The sequence below is a fragment of the Onychostoma macrolepis genome, chromosome 03 (assembly GCF_012432095.1).
Source record: "Onychostoma macrolepis isolate SWU-2019 chromosome 03, ASM1243209v1, whole genome shotgun sequence".
Lineage (NCBI taxonomy): Eukaryota > Metazoa > Chordata > Actinopteri > Cypriniformes > Cyprinidae > Onychostoma > Onychostoma macrolepis.
Genome location: NC_081157.1, coordinates 47,549,082 through 47,563,298, shown reverse-complemented (window position 1 = coordinate 47,563,298; position 14,217 = coordinate 47,549,082). Strand labels below are relative to the sequence as shown.

Here is a 14,217-nt window from a genome sequence, read left to right as displayed (position 1 = left end):
ACTTACTCTACAAGACAAAAACATCAAGCTTTTGCTGTACGCAGATGATCTGGTGCTGCTGTCATCTACACCACAGGGACTACAGCAGCACCTAGACCTGCTGGAGAACTACTGCCAGAACCGGGCCCTGGCGGGAAGCCTCAAAAAGACCAACATTATGGTCTTTCAGAAGAAGCCCAGATGTCAGGAACACAGATACCGGTTCAGTCTAGGCAGCACTGCCCTAGAACACACAATGCAGTACACTTACCTCGGCCTGATCATCACTGCATCGGGGAGTTTCAGTACGGCAGTGAATGCTCTCAAAGATAAAGCTCGAAGAGCTCTATACGCAATCAAGAAAAAATTCCAAAATATTGAAATACCGCTTCCAATTTGGTGTAAAATCTTTGATAGTGTGATTCAGCCCATAGCGCTGTATGGAAGTGAGGTTTGGGGTCCACTCAGTGATCAGAGCTACACTAGATGGGACAGACATCCAACAGAAGCCCTACACACAGAATTCTGCAAAATTATCCTAAAATTACAAAGAAAAACACCCAATAATGCATGTAGGGCAGAATTAGGCCGATTCCCATTGATTATAAATATACAAAAAAGATCCCTCAAATTCTGGATGCATCTTCAATCGAGTCCCACAGAATCGCTACATTTTAAAGCACTACAAACCCAAGAACTGAACCCCGAAAAAAGTCCCCTAAGTCAGCTGGTTCTGAGACTTACTAACCTGACTAACTCTACTAACACTAACCAGTCTCAGACCAGCACTGCTTCTCACCCAAACATCAAAATAAATCAAATTATCAAACAATCTGGAACATTGGGATCAAGAAACCAAAACAGGAAGATTAGGTAAATTACAACTATATCGAACTATAAACTCAAAATATGAATTAGAAGATTATCTTGAGTGTCAGAGACACAAAGCAGAGACGGATCCTGATCAAGTACAGGCTCGGTGAGCACAGACTAGCCATCGAGACCGGCAGACACAGAAAGAGCTGGTTACCCAGAGAGCAAAGAGTGTGTGCTCACTGAGAGACAGAGACACACTTCCTCCTTCACTGTCATAAATACAGATCCATAAGAAACCTCTACTTCAACAAACTCACCAACTTAATGAAGAACTTTACAGCCATTAGTGAAACAGAACAAATAAAGATAGTACTAGGAGAGGGACAGACAGCAGCACTGGCTGCGAGATACGTGCGGACGTGCCACAGCCTGAGAGACAGCAGGTGAATGTGTGTGTGTGTGTGTGTGTGTGTGTGTGTGTGTGGACATGCCACAGCCTGAGAGACAGCAGGTGAATATGTGTGTGTGTGTGTGTGTGTGTGTGTGTGTGTGTGTGTGTGTGTGTGGACATGCCACAGCCTGAGAGACAGCAGGTGAATGTATGTGTGTGTGTGTGTGTGTGTGTGTGTGTGGAGGTGCCACAGCCTGAGAGACAGCAGGTGAATGTACATAATGTGTGTATTATGTCTGACCTCAGTGTGTTTCCCTACCGTCCACCACAGTGACCCTCAGCCTGTGTGTTTATATGTTAAACACTGTGGAATGAAATGTTCACACAAGTTCTTATTTGTTACACTGTTTATTTCAGTTTATATTGTTATAATGTTTTTATTCTATTATTTTGATCTTTTCATTGTTATTATATTTCTCCACATATATTTCAAGCTTTGGCAATATTGTATTTTTTACAGTCATGCCAATAAAGCAATTTTGAATTGAACTGAATTGATGTGTTTCTGGGTGTTTGTGGTGAGGTCCGTGTGTTTGTCTCTTTAAGTCTCAGTCGTGTGTGGGAATATGGCGGAGGAAAGCGAGGCTTCAGCTGCTGGTGAGTGAAAATATAAACGCAATAAATTTACAGAGTCGCGGTCAAACGATCCGGATTGACGGAGTTTATAGCACAGGATCACGTGATGGAGCGCGAGTCTTTATCAGCTCATGTTACAAGCATGATTCGCAGGACAGTTAAAGGGACACGGACATACTTAAATGAAATTCATTTTTATATCACACAGTATTCTGTGTGATATACATCCCACAAAGAATGACCATAAATGTCTTATTGAGAACTATATGCTCCTGCTTTTATTTTGTCCCTTTATGTGAAAATTTTTATTCAGATTCTTATGAAAGAAAAGTCTAGAAATTATAGGGATCCAATATAAACATTTCGTATTGCATTCCTGTTTATGTTGGTTTATTGTTACATTTGTATTTTGTATTTTTATTTATATGTAAATAAATATTTATTATTGTTTATTTATTTGGTTAGTATACTTTGAATTAGTGCTGTCAACTGATTAATCGTGATTAATCGCATCCAAAATAAAAAAAATTGTTTACATATGTGTGTATGAATGAATGAATGAATGTTTATTGTCATTGTATGCACCCAGAGGTACAAAAACAACAAAATAGTATTAGCAGCTCTGAGACCTCATGTATATTTATTATGTATATGTAAATACACTCATATGCATTTATATATTTAAGAAAAAAGTTATGTTTATATATTAAATATATTTATATATAAATTATATGAATATAAATATATGCACATGTAAATATTTTCAAAATATATACTGTATCTGTGTGTATTTATGTATGAATAATAAATATACACAGCACACATACACAATGTAAACAAAAACTTTTATTTTGGATGCGATTAATCGCAATTAATCTTTTGACAGCACTACTTCGAATTAATATAAATTTCATAATAGTACATTTGTATTACTATTAGCTAATTACTTTATACATGTTAAAAAAAATAAAAAATTAAAAAATGTAAAAAAGTTTAGTTCTACTGAGTCCTGTATAATGTTCATGAAAACACTCTTGAATAAAAAAAAATCTATTTGTAAACTGTTTGCCGTAATTAGTGCTGGACAACGATTCATCGCGATCAATTGCATTTTTGTTTATATAATCTGTGAGTGTGTACTGTGTATATTTATTATGTATATATATATAAAGATACACACTTTGGTCATTCTTCATTTGTGGTGGCAAGTGGTGTCCCTCTACTTTACAACAGTTGAAATAAACTTTAAATAGCCTACCAATAAATCAGGGATGGGCAACTTCAGTCCTGCAGAGTTTAGCTCCAACCCTAATCAAACACACCTGCCTGTAACTTTCTAGTGATCTTGAAGACATTGATTAGCTTCTTCAGGTGTGTTTGATTGATCTGAGGATGTCACCACTTTAAGAAAAGGGAGCATTCTATTACTTCCTGTGTGTAAAGGTCACTGCAGGTGCTGGATGATCTGAGGGGTGCATGGGGAGTACATTCTTTCTCATTAATTTTCTTAGCTAAATTTCATGTGTCACACTTTATTAGTGTCGGTGGTGTTATGTTGATAACTTGCAGATCTGACATATTTTAATCAAAATTTTGATTAAAACATACTTAAAAATATTTCCAAAATGTCCCCTGATCTTGAAATCATCATGATGGCAGCCTCTATTTTAGAAAAGTCTGGATTTAGGCTGATTTGTTTGTGGTGTTACTCTCTTTTCTGGTAACACCACTGAAACCGTGATATAAAGTCTGTGGTGTTACTTCAAAATGACATAGACATAAGTGGCTTTGTCACCAGTGTTTGATTGAAATTATTTAAAAATCTAAATGTTCTTAAGCTTTCATTTGAATGGATGTAGCATATTAAACTAATTTTAAATGCATAGCAATATATTTTATTAGAAAAAAAACAAACATTTTTACAAATTCTGCCTCTCAATTGCCACCCCAATTGAAGAATGACCCACATACAGTATATATATATTGAAAATATTTAGCCTACATGCATGTATGAATATATATTTATATTCATATAGGCTAATTTATATGTATGTATATGTGTGTGTGTGTTTAATATATAAACATAACATTTTATATACATAACATATAACTTATATACATGCATGTTTGTGTCTTTATATATACATAATAAATATACACAGTAGGCTACACACTCATATAAGTTAAGTTAAGTTAAGTCGTGACGTATTGTCAAGTATGGTGACCCATACTCGAAATGGTGCTCTGCATTTAACCCATCCAAGTGCACACACACAGCAGTGAGTAGTGAACAAGTGCGCACACACACACACACACAAACACACAGTGAACACACACCCGGAGCAGTGGGCAGCCTTGCTCCAGCGCCCGGGGAGCAATTAGGGGTTCGGTGCCTTGCTCAAGGGCACCTTAGTCATGGTATCGAAGGTGGAGAGAGTGCTGTTCATTCACAATCCCCACCTTCCCCACCCGACTCCCTAACCATTAGGCCAAGACTATCCCTATATATTATGTACACGAAAACTTTTATTTTGGATGCGAATAATCGTTGCCCAGCACTAGTAAAAATATAATCAGGTGTCGTGTCTGTTGTCTCAGGCGGTTCGGCTGAGGTCCGGATGGTTCTGTTGGGTCACACGGGTTCAGGTCGGAGTTCATCTGGAAACACGATTCTGGGTCGATCCGCGTTCTGGATGGATGTGTCGCCCCTATCGGTCACCAGCCGCTGCCAGCGTTCAGGGGGCGTGGCGGATGGGCGGAGCCTGCGGCTGATTGACACTCCGGGGTTCTTCCACACCTGTCTGAGCCCGGATGAGGTGCGCGCGGAGCTGAGCCGGTGCGTGGAGCTGTCTGCGCCCGGACCGCACGCGTTCCTACTGGTACTGCGCGCCGGACGCGTGACGCGCGAGAACAGCGCCGCTCTGGACTGGATCAGTGCCGCATTCGGACCGCAAGCGCTCCGCTTCACCGTCGTCCTGATCACCTGCGGCGACGTGCTCGGAGCGAAACCCGCGGACGACTTCCTGAAGGAGAGCGAGGAATTATGGGAGTTTGTGTGCAGCTGCGCGGGCGGCTATCACGTGTTTGACAACACTAAAGGTACCACCACATAACCAAAAATAATGTTTCCACATTGGGATAAAAATAAATAATGTCATTGCAACATTTTATCTCACAGTTTTGACTTTTTGTCTCGCAATTTTCATTAAAACAGAATTGCAAGTAGGTGTGCAGCGACATGTAGCGACTTTGCGCTCTGGGCATCCTGGGTTCGAATCCCGCTTGCAGACCTTTCCCGATCCCATCCCTCTCCTCTCTCTCCCACTTCGCTTCCTGTTGACCTATACTGTTCTATCTAAATAACAGCATAAAATAACAAAAATACTGTAATCTTAAAAAAAAAAAAAAAAAACAAAAACAAAAAAAACGCAGAACTGTGAGATATAAATTCATAAATGCGAGATATTGCAGAATTGTGAAACAAACTCATATTTATACTCAGAATCGTGAAATTTAAACTCAAGATATAAAGAGAACTGTGAGATAGTAATGCAGAATTGCAAGATATTAACAGAGAATTGCGAAAGGATAAACTAAAATTGTGAGATATAAACTCTGAATTGCAAGAAACAGAATTTTGAGATATAAACTCAGAATTGTTAGATATAAAGTCAGAATTATGAGATATTAACAGAATTGTGAGATACAAACTCAAAATTGCAAGATGTTAACGGAGAATTGCGAAATATAAACAGAATGTGAGATATAATCTCAGAATTGCAAGATATTAACAGAATTGTGAGATACAAACTCAAAATTGAGAGATAAATTTAGAATTGTGAGATTAACAGAATTGCAAGACACAAACTCAAAATTGTGATATAAACTGAGAATTGCAAAAAATAAACTGAAAATTGAGAGAAATAAACTCAGAATTGCAAGACACAGCATTGCAAGATATAAACTGAGAATTGCAAGAAATAAACTCAGAATTGAGAGAAATTAACTTAGAATTGCGAGATATAAACTTGGAACTGTGACAAACACAGAATTGTGAGATATAAACTCAAAATTGTGAGCAATAAACCCCAAATTGCGACAAACACTGAATTGCAAGATATAAACTTAGAATTGCGGAATATAAACTCAGAATTGCGATACAAAAAACTGAATTGTGAGATATAAAGTCAGAAATTGCAACACAAACTGAATTGCGAGATAAAAAAGCCAGAATTGCGACAAACGCAGAATAGTGAGAAATAAATGCAGAATTTAAAAAAGACGCAGAATTGTAAGATGTAAGCAAATCTCAACTGCTTGATTGCATGTATTGTCATAAAATGTAAGTATTTTATCGCACAGCTCTGATAAATGCGACTATAAGGCATAAAGATATTAATTAACAAGAAGCTGCTTTGAATCAGTGTGTATTGTGAAGAACAAGGCAAAAATAAATGTGACTTGACTAAAGGTCTCGAGGAGAGGTCGCAGGTCACCGAGCTGCTGAAGAAGATCGATGTGCTGATGGAGCATAACGCAGGAGCGCATTACACCGCTGACATGCTGGTGCAGGCGGACACAGCTGTACGCCACATGCAGCAGAGGATTCTGGGAGACGGTCAGGAGGAGGATGAGGAGGCAAGGAAGAGGGCAGAGCGTCTGTTCTGGCACGAGCTGCTGACGGCCATGGGCCGCGGTGCGGTGGAAGCGTCTGGCGTGATGGAGAAAGGGAAGGGCAAAGGGAAGAAGGTCAAAGCCGTGCAGAGGGTGGCGGCCATCGCCTCCACGCCACTGTCAATCACAACCGCCGCTAAAGTGATGGGCGGAGCTGTGAGGGAGGGAACCAAAGTACTGTGCAAACACAAGAAGGCGCTCCTGCGCTAACACACACACACACACTTCAGAGACCCTTAGTAATACAACATGAATAAGCAGATAAAAATACACAACATCATCAAATGTCTGCACTACAATGAGATAATGCATGAAACTCCCATATAAAAAAATAAATTCACAAAATGTCCAGGACAAATCCACCAAAATTATATTTTTCATAAAGAAAATGGGGCCTATTTTAAGACTATTAATATTTGTTGTGATATATGTAATAAAGCACTTTCAAAACACTAAAATGCATATTGAAAATTTTATTTAAAAGTATTTATTTAATTATGATATATATATATATATACACACACACACACATATACATACATGCACACACAATGTAACTATTATATATGTACATATTTAGTTGTACTTAATTTCATTTATGCTGATTTTGTCAGGATAAGTTAGAGAGTATGAGAATGCAAATGATTTTGATTGTGCTAAAAATATGCATCTTCACACAAAATATGTATTTATTTTTAATTTATGACTGCTTAAATGATAACGTCTGTTTAATCATCATGAATGTCTGATTCACTTAACGAATTAATAAAAGAATGACGAAATAAAGAGCCGTGACCCACAGATGGACTGAAGTGTGTTTCTGCGCTCATTTGCAGAGACAGAAACTCTTTATTGGCATGCTTTATAAAAACCAGGGCAGATAAACTGCCAATCTTTAATAAAAAAATCATTATGCTATTGCCAGACATCTGTTAAATGTCATTCTCAGACTGAAATGTGGTTTATACAAACATTCATGATTTTCTCTGGTATATTGGCACAAAAACACTCAAAGATCCAAATCAAACGTCCCTTTACAGAATGAAAAAAAAATTTATAGTTGGTCATAAACAAAATGATGTACTACAGAAAAAAAAAACAAGACTATGAGAATAAACGAGAAAAGCAAACTATGAACTACAGAATGTAGAGTGTTTCTCACACATACACACATATATAAACACACACACACACACACACACATTGTCTTTATGAACAGAAACACATTAAGGCATCAAAGACGAGACACGTCCAGCAGATCTGATCACTTTAAGGCACGATTACACCAGCCACACATGCATCTCAAACACAAGAACTACAGCGGTGGCTGGTGATAATGTTATGACTGGGTGTGGCCTAATGAAGGGGCGGGCCTGATCCAACAACTCACACCGGCATCGGCAAAGACATCTTTCCACTTCCTTTCAGCACTGCAGATAGATAGATATATAGAGAGACAGAAAGAATGATAGATAGATAGATAGACAGATAGAGAGAGAGACAGACAGACAGAATGATAGACAGATAGATAAAGACAGACGAGACAACAGACAAACAGATACATCGACAGACGGATGATAGACAGACAGACAGACAGATGGACAACATAAGGACAGACAGATGGATGCATTGACAGACAAATGGATAGACAGATGGACAGACAAACATAATGATAAATAGAATGATAGATAGATAGACAGAATGATAGATGGATAAAGACAGACGAGACAACAGACACATCGACAGACAGATGAACAACATAAAGACAGACAGATGGATGCATTGACAGACAAATGGATAGACAGATGGACAGACAGACATAATGACAGATAGAATGATAGACAGAATGATAGATAGAAAACAAAATACAAAGAAATAACATTGATCAATAAATCATCTAATCATTTCATGAAAACAGATATAAGCTCAAAGTTGTGAGATGTCTGCTGACCTCTGGTGAAGTACAGATAGAAGAAATCGCAGTAGAAGATGGTCTGGACGACGCCGGACACCACGGCGATCTGGTCGAAGAATCCCTCCACGTGATAGCGCCACACCCAGTTAGCGAGGTACAGCGCGCGGTACAGGCCCAAGAAGAACAGGTAGTGTGTGGTGATGGACTCAGCCTCACCCGTTTTAGTGATCATGAAGAGCTGCGGCAGGATGGCCACCGACTCCAGATAGATGGAGAACGTCCACAGTATCTACACAAACGCAGAGATCCGTCATGACAATGTTTCATCTTAAAGGGGTCATGAACTGAGAAACCAAAATTCCCTTGATCATTTGACATATAAGAGGTCATAGTACTATAAAAACATCCTGTAAGTTTCAGAACTCAAAACTTTGTCATTAGTCCAAAAACAGCTTATATTGAAGGCAGTCTGACAAAATGACAGCGTTTGGAATGTTCTACTCTATGATGTAATAGTGTGGATAAGCACCGCCTCCACAGAAGATGATCAACACCTGCTTCTACATCACTGCCTGTTTAGCCCCACCCACTGATTCTACATCGCTGCCTGTTTAGCCCCGCCCTTCAATTCTACATCACTGCCTGTTTAGCTCCGCCCACCGATTCTACATCGCTGCCTGTTTAGCCCCGCCCTTCAATTCTACATCGCTGCCTGTTTAGCTCCGCCCACCGATTCTACATCACTGCCTGTTTAGCCCTGCCCACTGATTCACGCATGTAGTGTTTATGAGAGAGGCAAACTCGCAGATCTACCCAGAAACCTAACGATAAAGATGGCTCCGAAGACAACAAGATGCTGTGCAGTGCCAAGTTGTGGAAAAACTGTATTTGCATTGCCTTCCTTCTGATCCCAACATTAGGAAAGAGTGGATGGACTTTATTTTACAGACTGCGTCAGTAAAAACTTAGTCCTTTGTTCACATCATTTTATTGCAGATTCGTTTACAAACAAAGCACAATTCGAAGTGGGATTTTCAGAAAGATTGAAACTAAAAGACGATGCTGACGACTATATTGGATCCGACGATCATGTCGCAACTCAAGTGTGAGTAAATGTTTTCATTACATGGTCACTATTGCTTTGTCTCTTCTTATAGATCGTTTGATATGTTCTGAGTATTTATGTGTTTTTGTTAAAACGCGTCAAACATACACAACTATTAGCCAATCACAGCAGTGGGCGTGTACTTCCGAGTCAACAATACACTACGCCTATTCAAACAGAGCGTTCTGATGAGGGGGGTCAAAAGCAGGACAGAAAATAGCTTATTACTTCAAAAATTATGATGTTTTTTTATATAAAAATCTTGATAACATTATAAGTAGACCTCAGAGAACAGTACAAAATAAAAAAGGCAGTTCATGAACCCTTTAACATCTAAAGCAATCAGCGTCGAGCTCTGACCTCCAGCGGCGTGAAGGCGTAGTTCTCCAGGAACGACAGACCGGCCACCGGCACCAGCAGGAACTCCACACGGAACGAGTCGCTCTCAGAGTTGTACGAGTTCCTGAAGCGGAAGTAGATGAGGCTGATGGTGGCGTATGCCAGGACCAGATACACCACCTGAGAGACAGACAGATCCCTATCACACATCTGTCCAGGGTCCAACCCCACCCAAAACATGGAACTCTATATAAACTGAACAAATAATAAACTGTAAATGTGTTCAGCATTCTGCAACAAACATTTTTAGGATTTTCTTGACACTTTAAGTCATAAAGTGCGCAGAATATATTAAAATTCATCACAAGCTTTGGCAGACACGTAAAATGATACTATGTGGGGCAGTCGTGCCGCCTGAACTCAACAGCGCCCCACACATTTTACAATGTAAATCTGTGGTGAAAAGTGGAACTGCAGCACGCTTTAATTGAGAGCCATTTGGTCAGTTTTCAGACTTCCTCGCTTATTTACACATTACCTTATCTCGCTCCAGATCAGGACGATATCAGTCAGCTTCACCTATATGTGACTGTGCCAGGTTAGTAACTAACAGGCATGTCTGTTTTTTCCTATGTGGAGTAGTGTTTTAAATGAATAAAGTGTTAATCCTTTAGTTTAAATGTGCTCACGTGAAAAGCCTTTATATAGTTCTGTTGTGTTTGTTTTATGTTTGTTTTGAGATGACACATGATATTTGCTTCCTCACTTAAATTTCTCTACAACTTGTAACACTGTAAATCAACATTTGGAGACAATATTAAGGCAATAATTCTATAGCAATTTGAGTACTTCAAAGCCTGTCAATCAACATTAGCATGCCACCCACAGGCTGAATAACGCAAGTACATTAGACCTCTGTCAACAGTGTGTGTACGTGTTCAGAAATTAGACTATAAACTATAAAAACTATAAGCTTTCTTGAGTTTATTATAAATTAGCCCTACAACCCAGAACCCCCACCTAAATTTACGTTCAGGAGCCGCTACTGCATCTGTCAGACACAGCTTCCATCCTGAGTGACTTTTCCTGGGATTCGAACCCACAGCCTGCTGTTGGAAGTGCCCTGTTCTAGCAGTTGAGCTTCAGGAACGTAGTTTGAGTGTTTGTAGTTTGCCAGCTTCAGGAAACTAGTTGTGGATTTGTCATGCACATAATGTCCTACAGATTTACCATGAGTTTTGAATGAGTTTAAATAAATGATAATAAATGATTTCAATGGGTGAACTATAATAACAATTCAGTGCAAACATTTGCTGAGCAATCACAACAGTTTCAAGATCAGCTGTGTGTGTTTGTCTTTCATGGAAGACTATTTCTGCCACAAAAAAATAAAAATAAATAAAATAAAATCAATCAATCAATCAAATCAATCATAATTATGACAAAGCATTAAAAGTAAAAAAAAAAATTGAATAAATAATGAGACACCAAGTCATAATTATGAGATAAAGTCAATTATGGCATACAAAGTTGAAATTGATGTATGTATATGTATATATATATATATATATTTTTTTTTAGTCTTGATTGACTTGATCTTAATTTCAACTTTTTAATCTCATAATTATGTTTTAATGTCATAATTTTTTATGAGAAAGTATCTTATGTTTTACTTTTTCCATAATGACTTTTTATGTCATAGTTTTGACTTGCCATTGTTTGTCATAATTATGAATTCATCTCAATTTCTACTTTTGAAACTCATTATGACTTAATGTCAATTTTTACTTTGTATCTCATAATGACATTATCTTATCAGTTTGACATTATATTATAATTATGACTTAGTATTTTATAATTTTGACTATTGACTGTCATTGTTTTTGTCATAATTATGATTTTATCATGATTTCAAGTTTTTAATCTCACAATTATGACTTATAGCATCTTATAGTTGACTATCATTGTTTTCGTCATAATTATGACTTCATCTCAATTTCTACTTTTAATCTCACATCTATGACTTGTATGTCATAAGTATCTTATTATTTTGACTTCATATCAATTCTGACCTTTTAAATGCCATTAATAATCATAATTATGACTTAGTATGTCAATTTTGACTTTTTATCTCATAATTATTATACTCATTTTTTTTTTTCTTGTGTGGTGAAAATGGCTCTTCCGTGGCCTTACCTTCATGACGGTGTTGTAGATGGAGATGAAGGATGTGAACAGGTCCAGATATCTGGTGGTGAAGACCAGCGCAAACAGCATCTGAGACTTCCCAGAAATACCTGAAACACACATAACACACCTTACTTACAAACAGAACAAAATCGTATCTTGAGTTCCTCAAGGAACCCCTGAAGAACCTTAAAGGCATGCTAGGTGGCTCACACAATCAGCTGCCACGTAAACACAATAAAACTACACTTGAGTAAACGCTTAAGATAATTTACAGCCAAGACAGTCGCGTGTTTGCGCATTTAAAGTGTTTCGAGCGTTTTTCATGTGTGAACGAATTCTAAAGATCCGCTCCGGTTCTGCTCCACATTCACAGTCCCAGGTCCGGTTTAAGCACCAATAACACTCAATAATAAGCTCAACTACATGAAAATCACATAAACCTGTAGTTTTTTAATCACTCTGCCGTGCATATACGAGTTTCTGCGTGTACCTGCGCATGATTTGGATCTCCAGATCTTCAGGAACAGAATAATGATGGCGACCAGATGACAAACATCTCCAGACAGTCGGAAGATATTCATGTTATCGATCAGTAATCAGCGCTGGATTTAAAGAGTTTTGCAGCTGTTTTCAGATCAGATGTTCGCTCCGCTGAAATAAAAACTCTTTCTTTCTGCTGCTCAGTGCGTGCGCGTCATCCGGTTGCAAGCATAAATCTCTTAGTAATTTATTAGATATGCGCAATAGAATTCGTGGTAATTTACTGCAAAGTCTCTCTGATGGTCTGTGCTGGACTGTGCGCTCGCGCCGCTGATCGGTGACGTGGCTGACTGTCCGCGCGACCAGGATCCGGGTTTCCGCGCCGCGCGCGTGCACGAGCCGCATCACAGCCTCTGTGGCGCGCGCCTTTAAAGGGGAAACGCGTCAGCTAAAAAATAAAAACGACAACTCGAAGCTGTGTCTGTGCACTCAAAAAATAAAATAAAATTTTACATAAATAAATAAATAGCTCATTTAATATTAAATTATCGAGATGTTACATGTCATAGTATTGTTCGTGAATTATAAAAGCAATTATACAGCTGTATATCAGAGTAAATGTTGTTTTGTAGTAGCGTATGATTTAGCCTACTCACCGCTCAAACTCTTGACAAACAAAATCCTATGGGATTAAGAAAATTGTACTGGATTTTAATTAGAATTTCTATTATGTTTTGGAATCATTCCTATAAGATTCCTATCTAGGATTTTGTTCTTATCCTGTTCATTTTCTTTGCAGCAGCAATATTTACTGAGACAATGTACACAAAAGAGAATAATTAGATTCCATTAAAAAACAAAAAATAAACAAACAAACAAAAAACACTCAAGTGGTTCCAATGATAGAAATTCTAATTAGAACGATTTTCTTATTGAAAAACTTCTGTACTTTTAATATAATATTTTAACTTGGGCTATCAGGCTATTTCTATCATAACATATGCATTTTTTTTTTTCTCGTTTGTTTGTACAGATGCTCATCATCATCATGTAGTTGGCTTTGTATGTGTATTCTAGCTCGTCGTTCTGTGATCAGATGGAAAACTGCTGTGAAACAGACCACACAGACCGCTGCTTTGGCTACATTCAAATCACACCTTTTAAATCTCCCTCCCTGACTGAGGTTGTAGATTTGAATTTTCAAGCAATTGCAGTTCAATGTGATAAATGCAAAATGTGGCATCATGTAAAGTAAAAATCACAAAAGCTCAGGTGGAGGAAAAATAGCAATACTGAAGTATTTAATTTAAAAAAGCGCCACAGTAACAGTAAATTATGTAGCAATCAACAAGTTTAATACAAACATAATTAGACGAGCAACAAAATAATGAATAAAAAGCGATACAGAACTCTGTGAGTGTCTGTACCAGTATTTTCCTCTAGAGGACAGTAAAACTCCCTCAAATAGCCTACTGATGACAGATTAAAACCACATAATACATTCACGAAACATTCTTTACATGATATAAAACACGACAAACGTACACAAACAGAAGAGAATCACATACACTCCAGATAGTTAGGCTATTTAACAATGACTTATTGATTTGTGATTCATTTAAAAACTAACAACTTTAAAGATAAGGTATTCTGAAGAGTTACTATTTAATGCTTGTTTGAGATAAAAGTAAC

General features: G+C 37.9%; 2 protein-coding genes across 3 annotated transcripts in view; one reads left to right on the top strand and one right to left on the bottom strand.

Annotated features, from left to right (window-relative positions):
- The first annotated feature begins 1,722 nt into the window (after window positions 1-1,722).
- Window positions 1,723-7,598, top strand: LOC131536162 (GTPase IMAP family member 4-like). The gene is made up of 3 exons (XM_058768892.1): window positions 1,723-1,843; window positions 4,421-4,921; window positions 6,294-7,598. Exons 1-3 carry the CDS (start codon window positions 1,813-1,815, stop codon window positions 6,704-6,706), a joined length of 945 nt encoding a protein of 314 aa, XP_058624875.1. The 5' UTR covers window positions 1,723-1,812; the 3' UTR covers window positions 6,707-7,598.
- Window positions 7,308-14,217, bottom strand: part of kdelr3 (KDEL endoplasmic reticulum protein retention receptor 3) — a 44,446-nt gene continuing 37,536 nt past the window's right edge. Inside the window, exons 1-5 of one of the 2 annotated variants that reach the window (XM_058768893.1) lie at window positions 12,536-12,944; window positions 12,052-12,152; window positions 9,877-10,035; window positions 8,448-8,700; window positions 7,316-7,926 (exon numbers count right to left, since the gene is read on the bottom strand). In XM_058768893.1, the coding sequence (XP_058624876.1) occupies window positions 7,883-7,926; window positions 8,448-8,700; window positions 9,877-10,035; window positions 12,052-12,152; window positions 12,536-12,626 (648 nt within the window). In that variant the 5' untranslated portion in view covers window positions 12,627-12,944 and the 3' untranslated portion in view covers window positions 7,316-7,882. Of the gene's footprint in view, window positions 7,927-8,447; window positions 8,701-9,876; window positions 10,036-12,051; window positions 12,153-12,535; window positions 12,945-14,217 lie in introns of those variants that run through there. The other variant, XM_058768894.1, reaches the window with a different exon arrangement.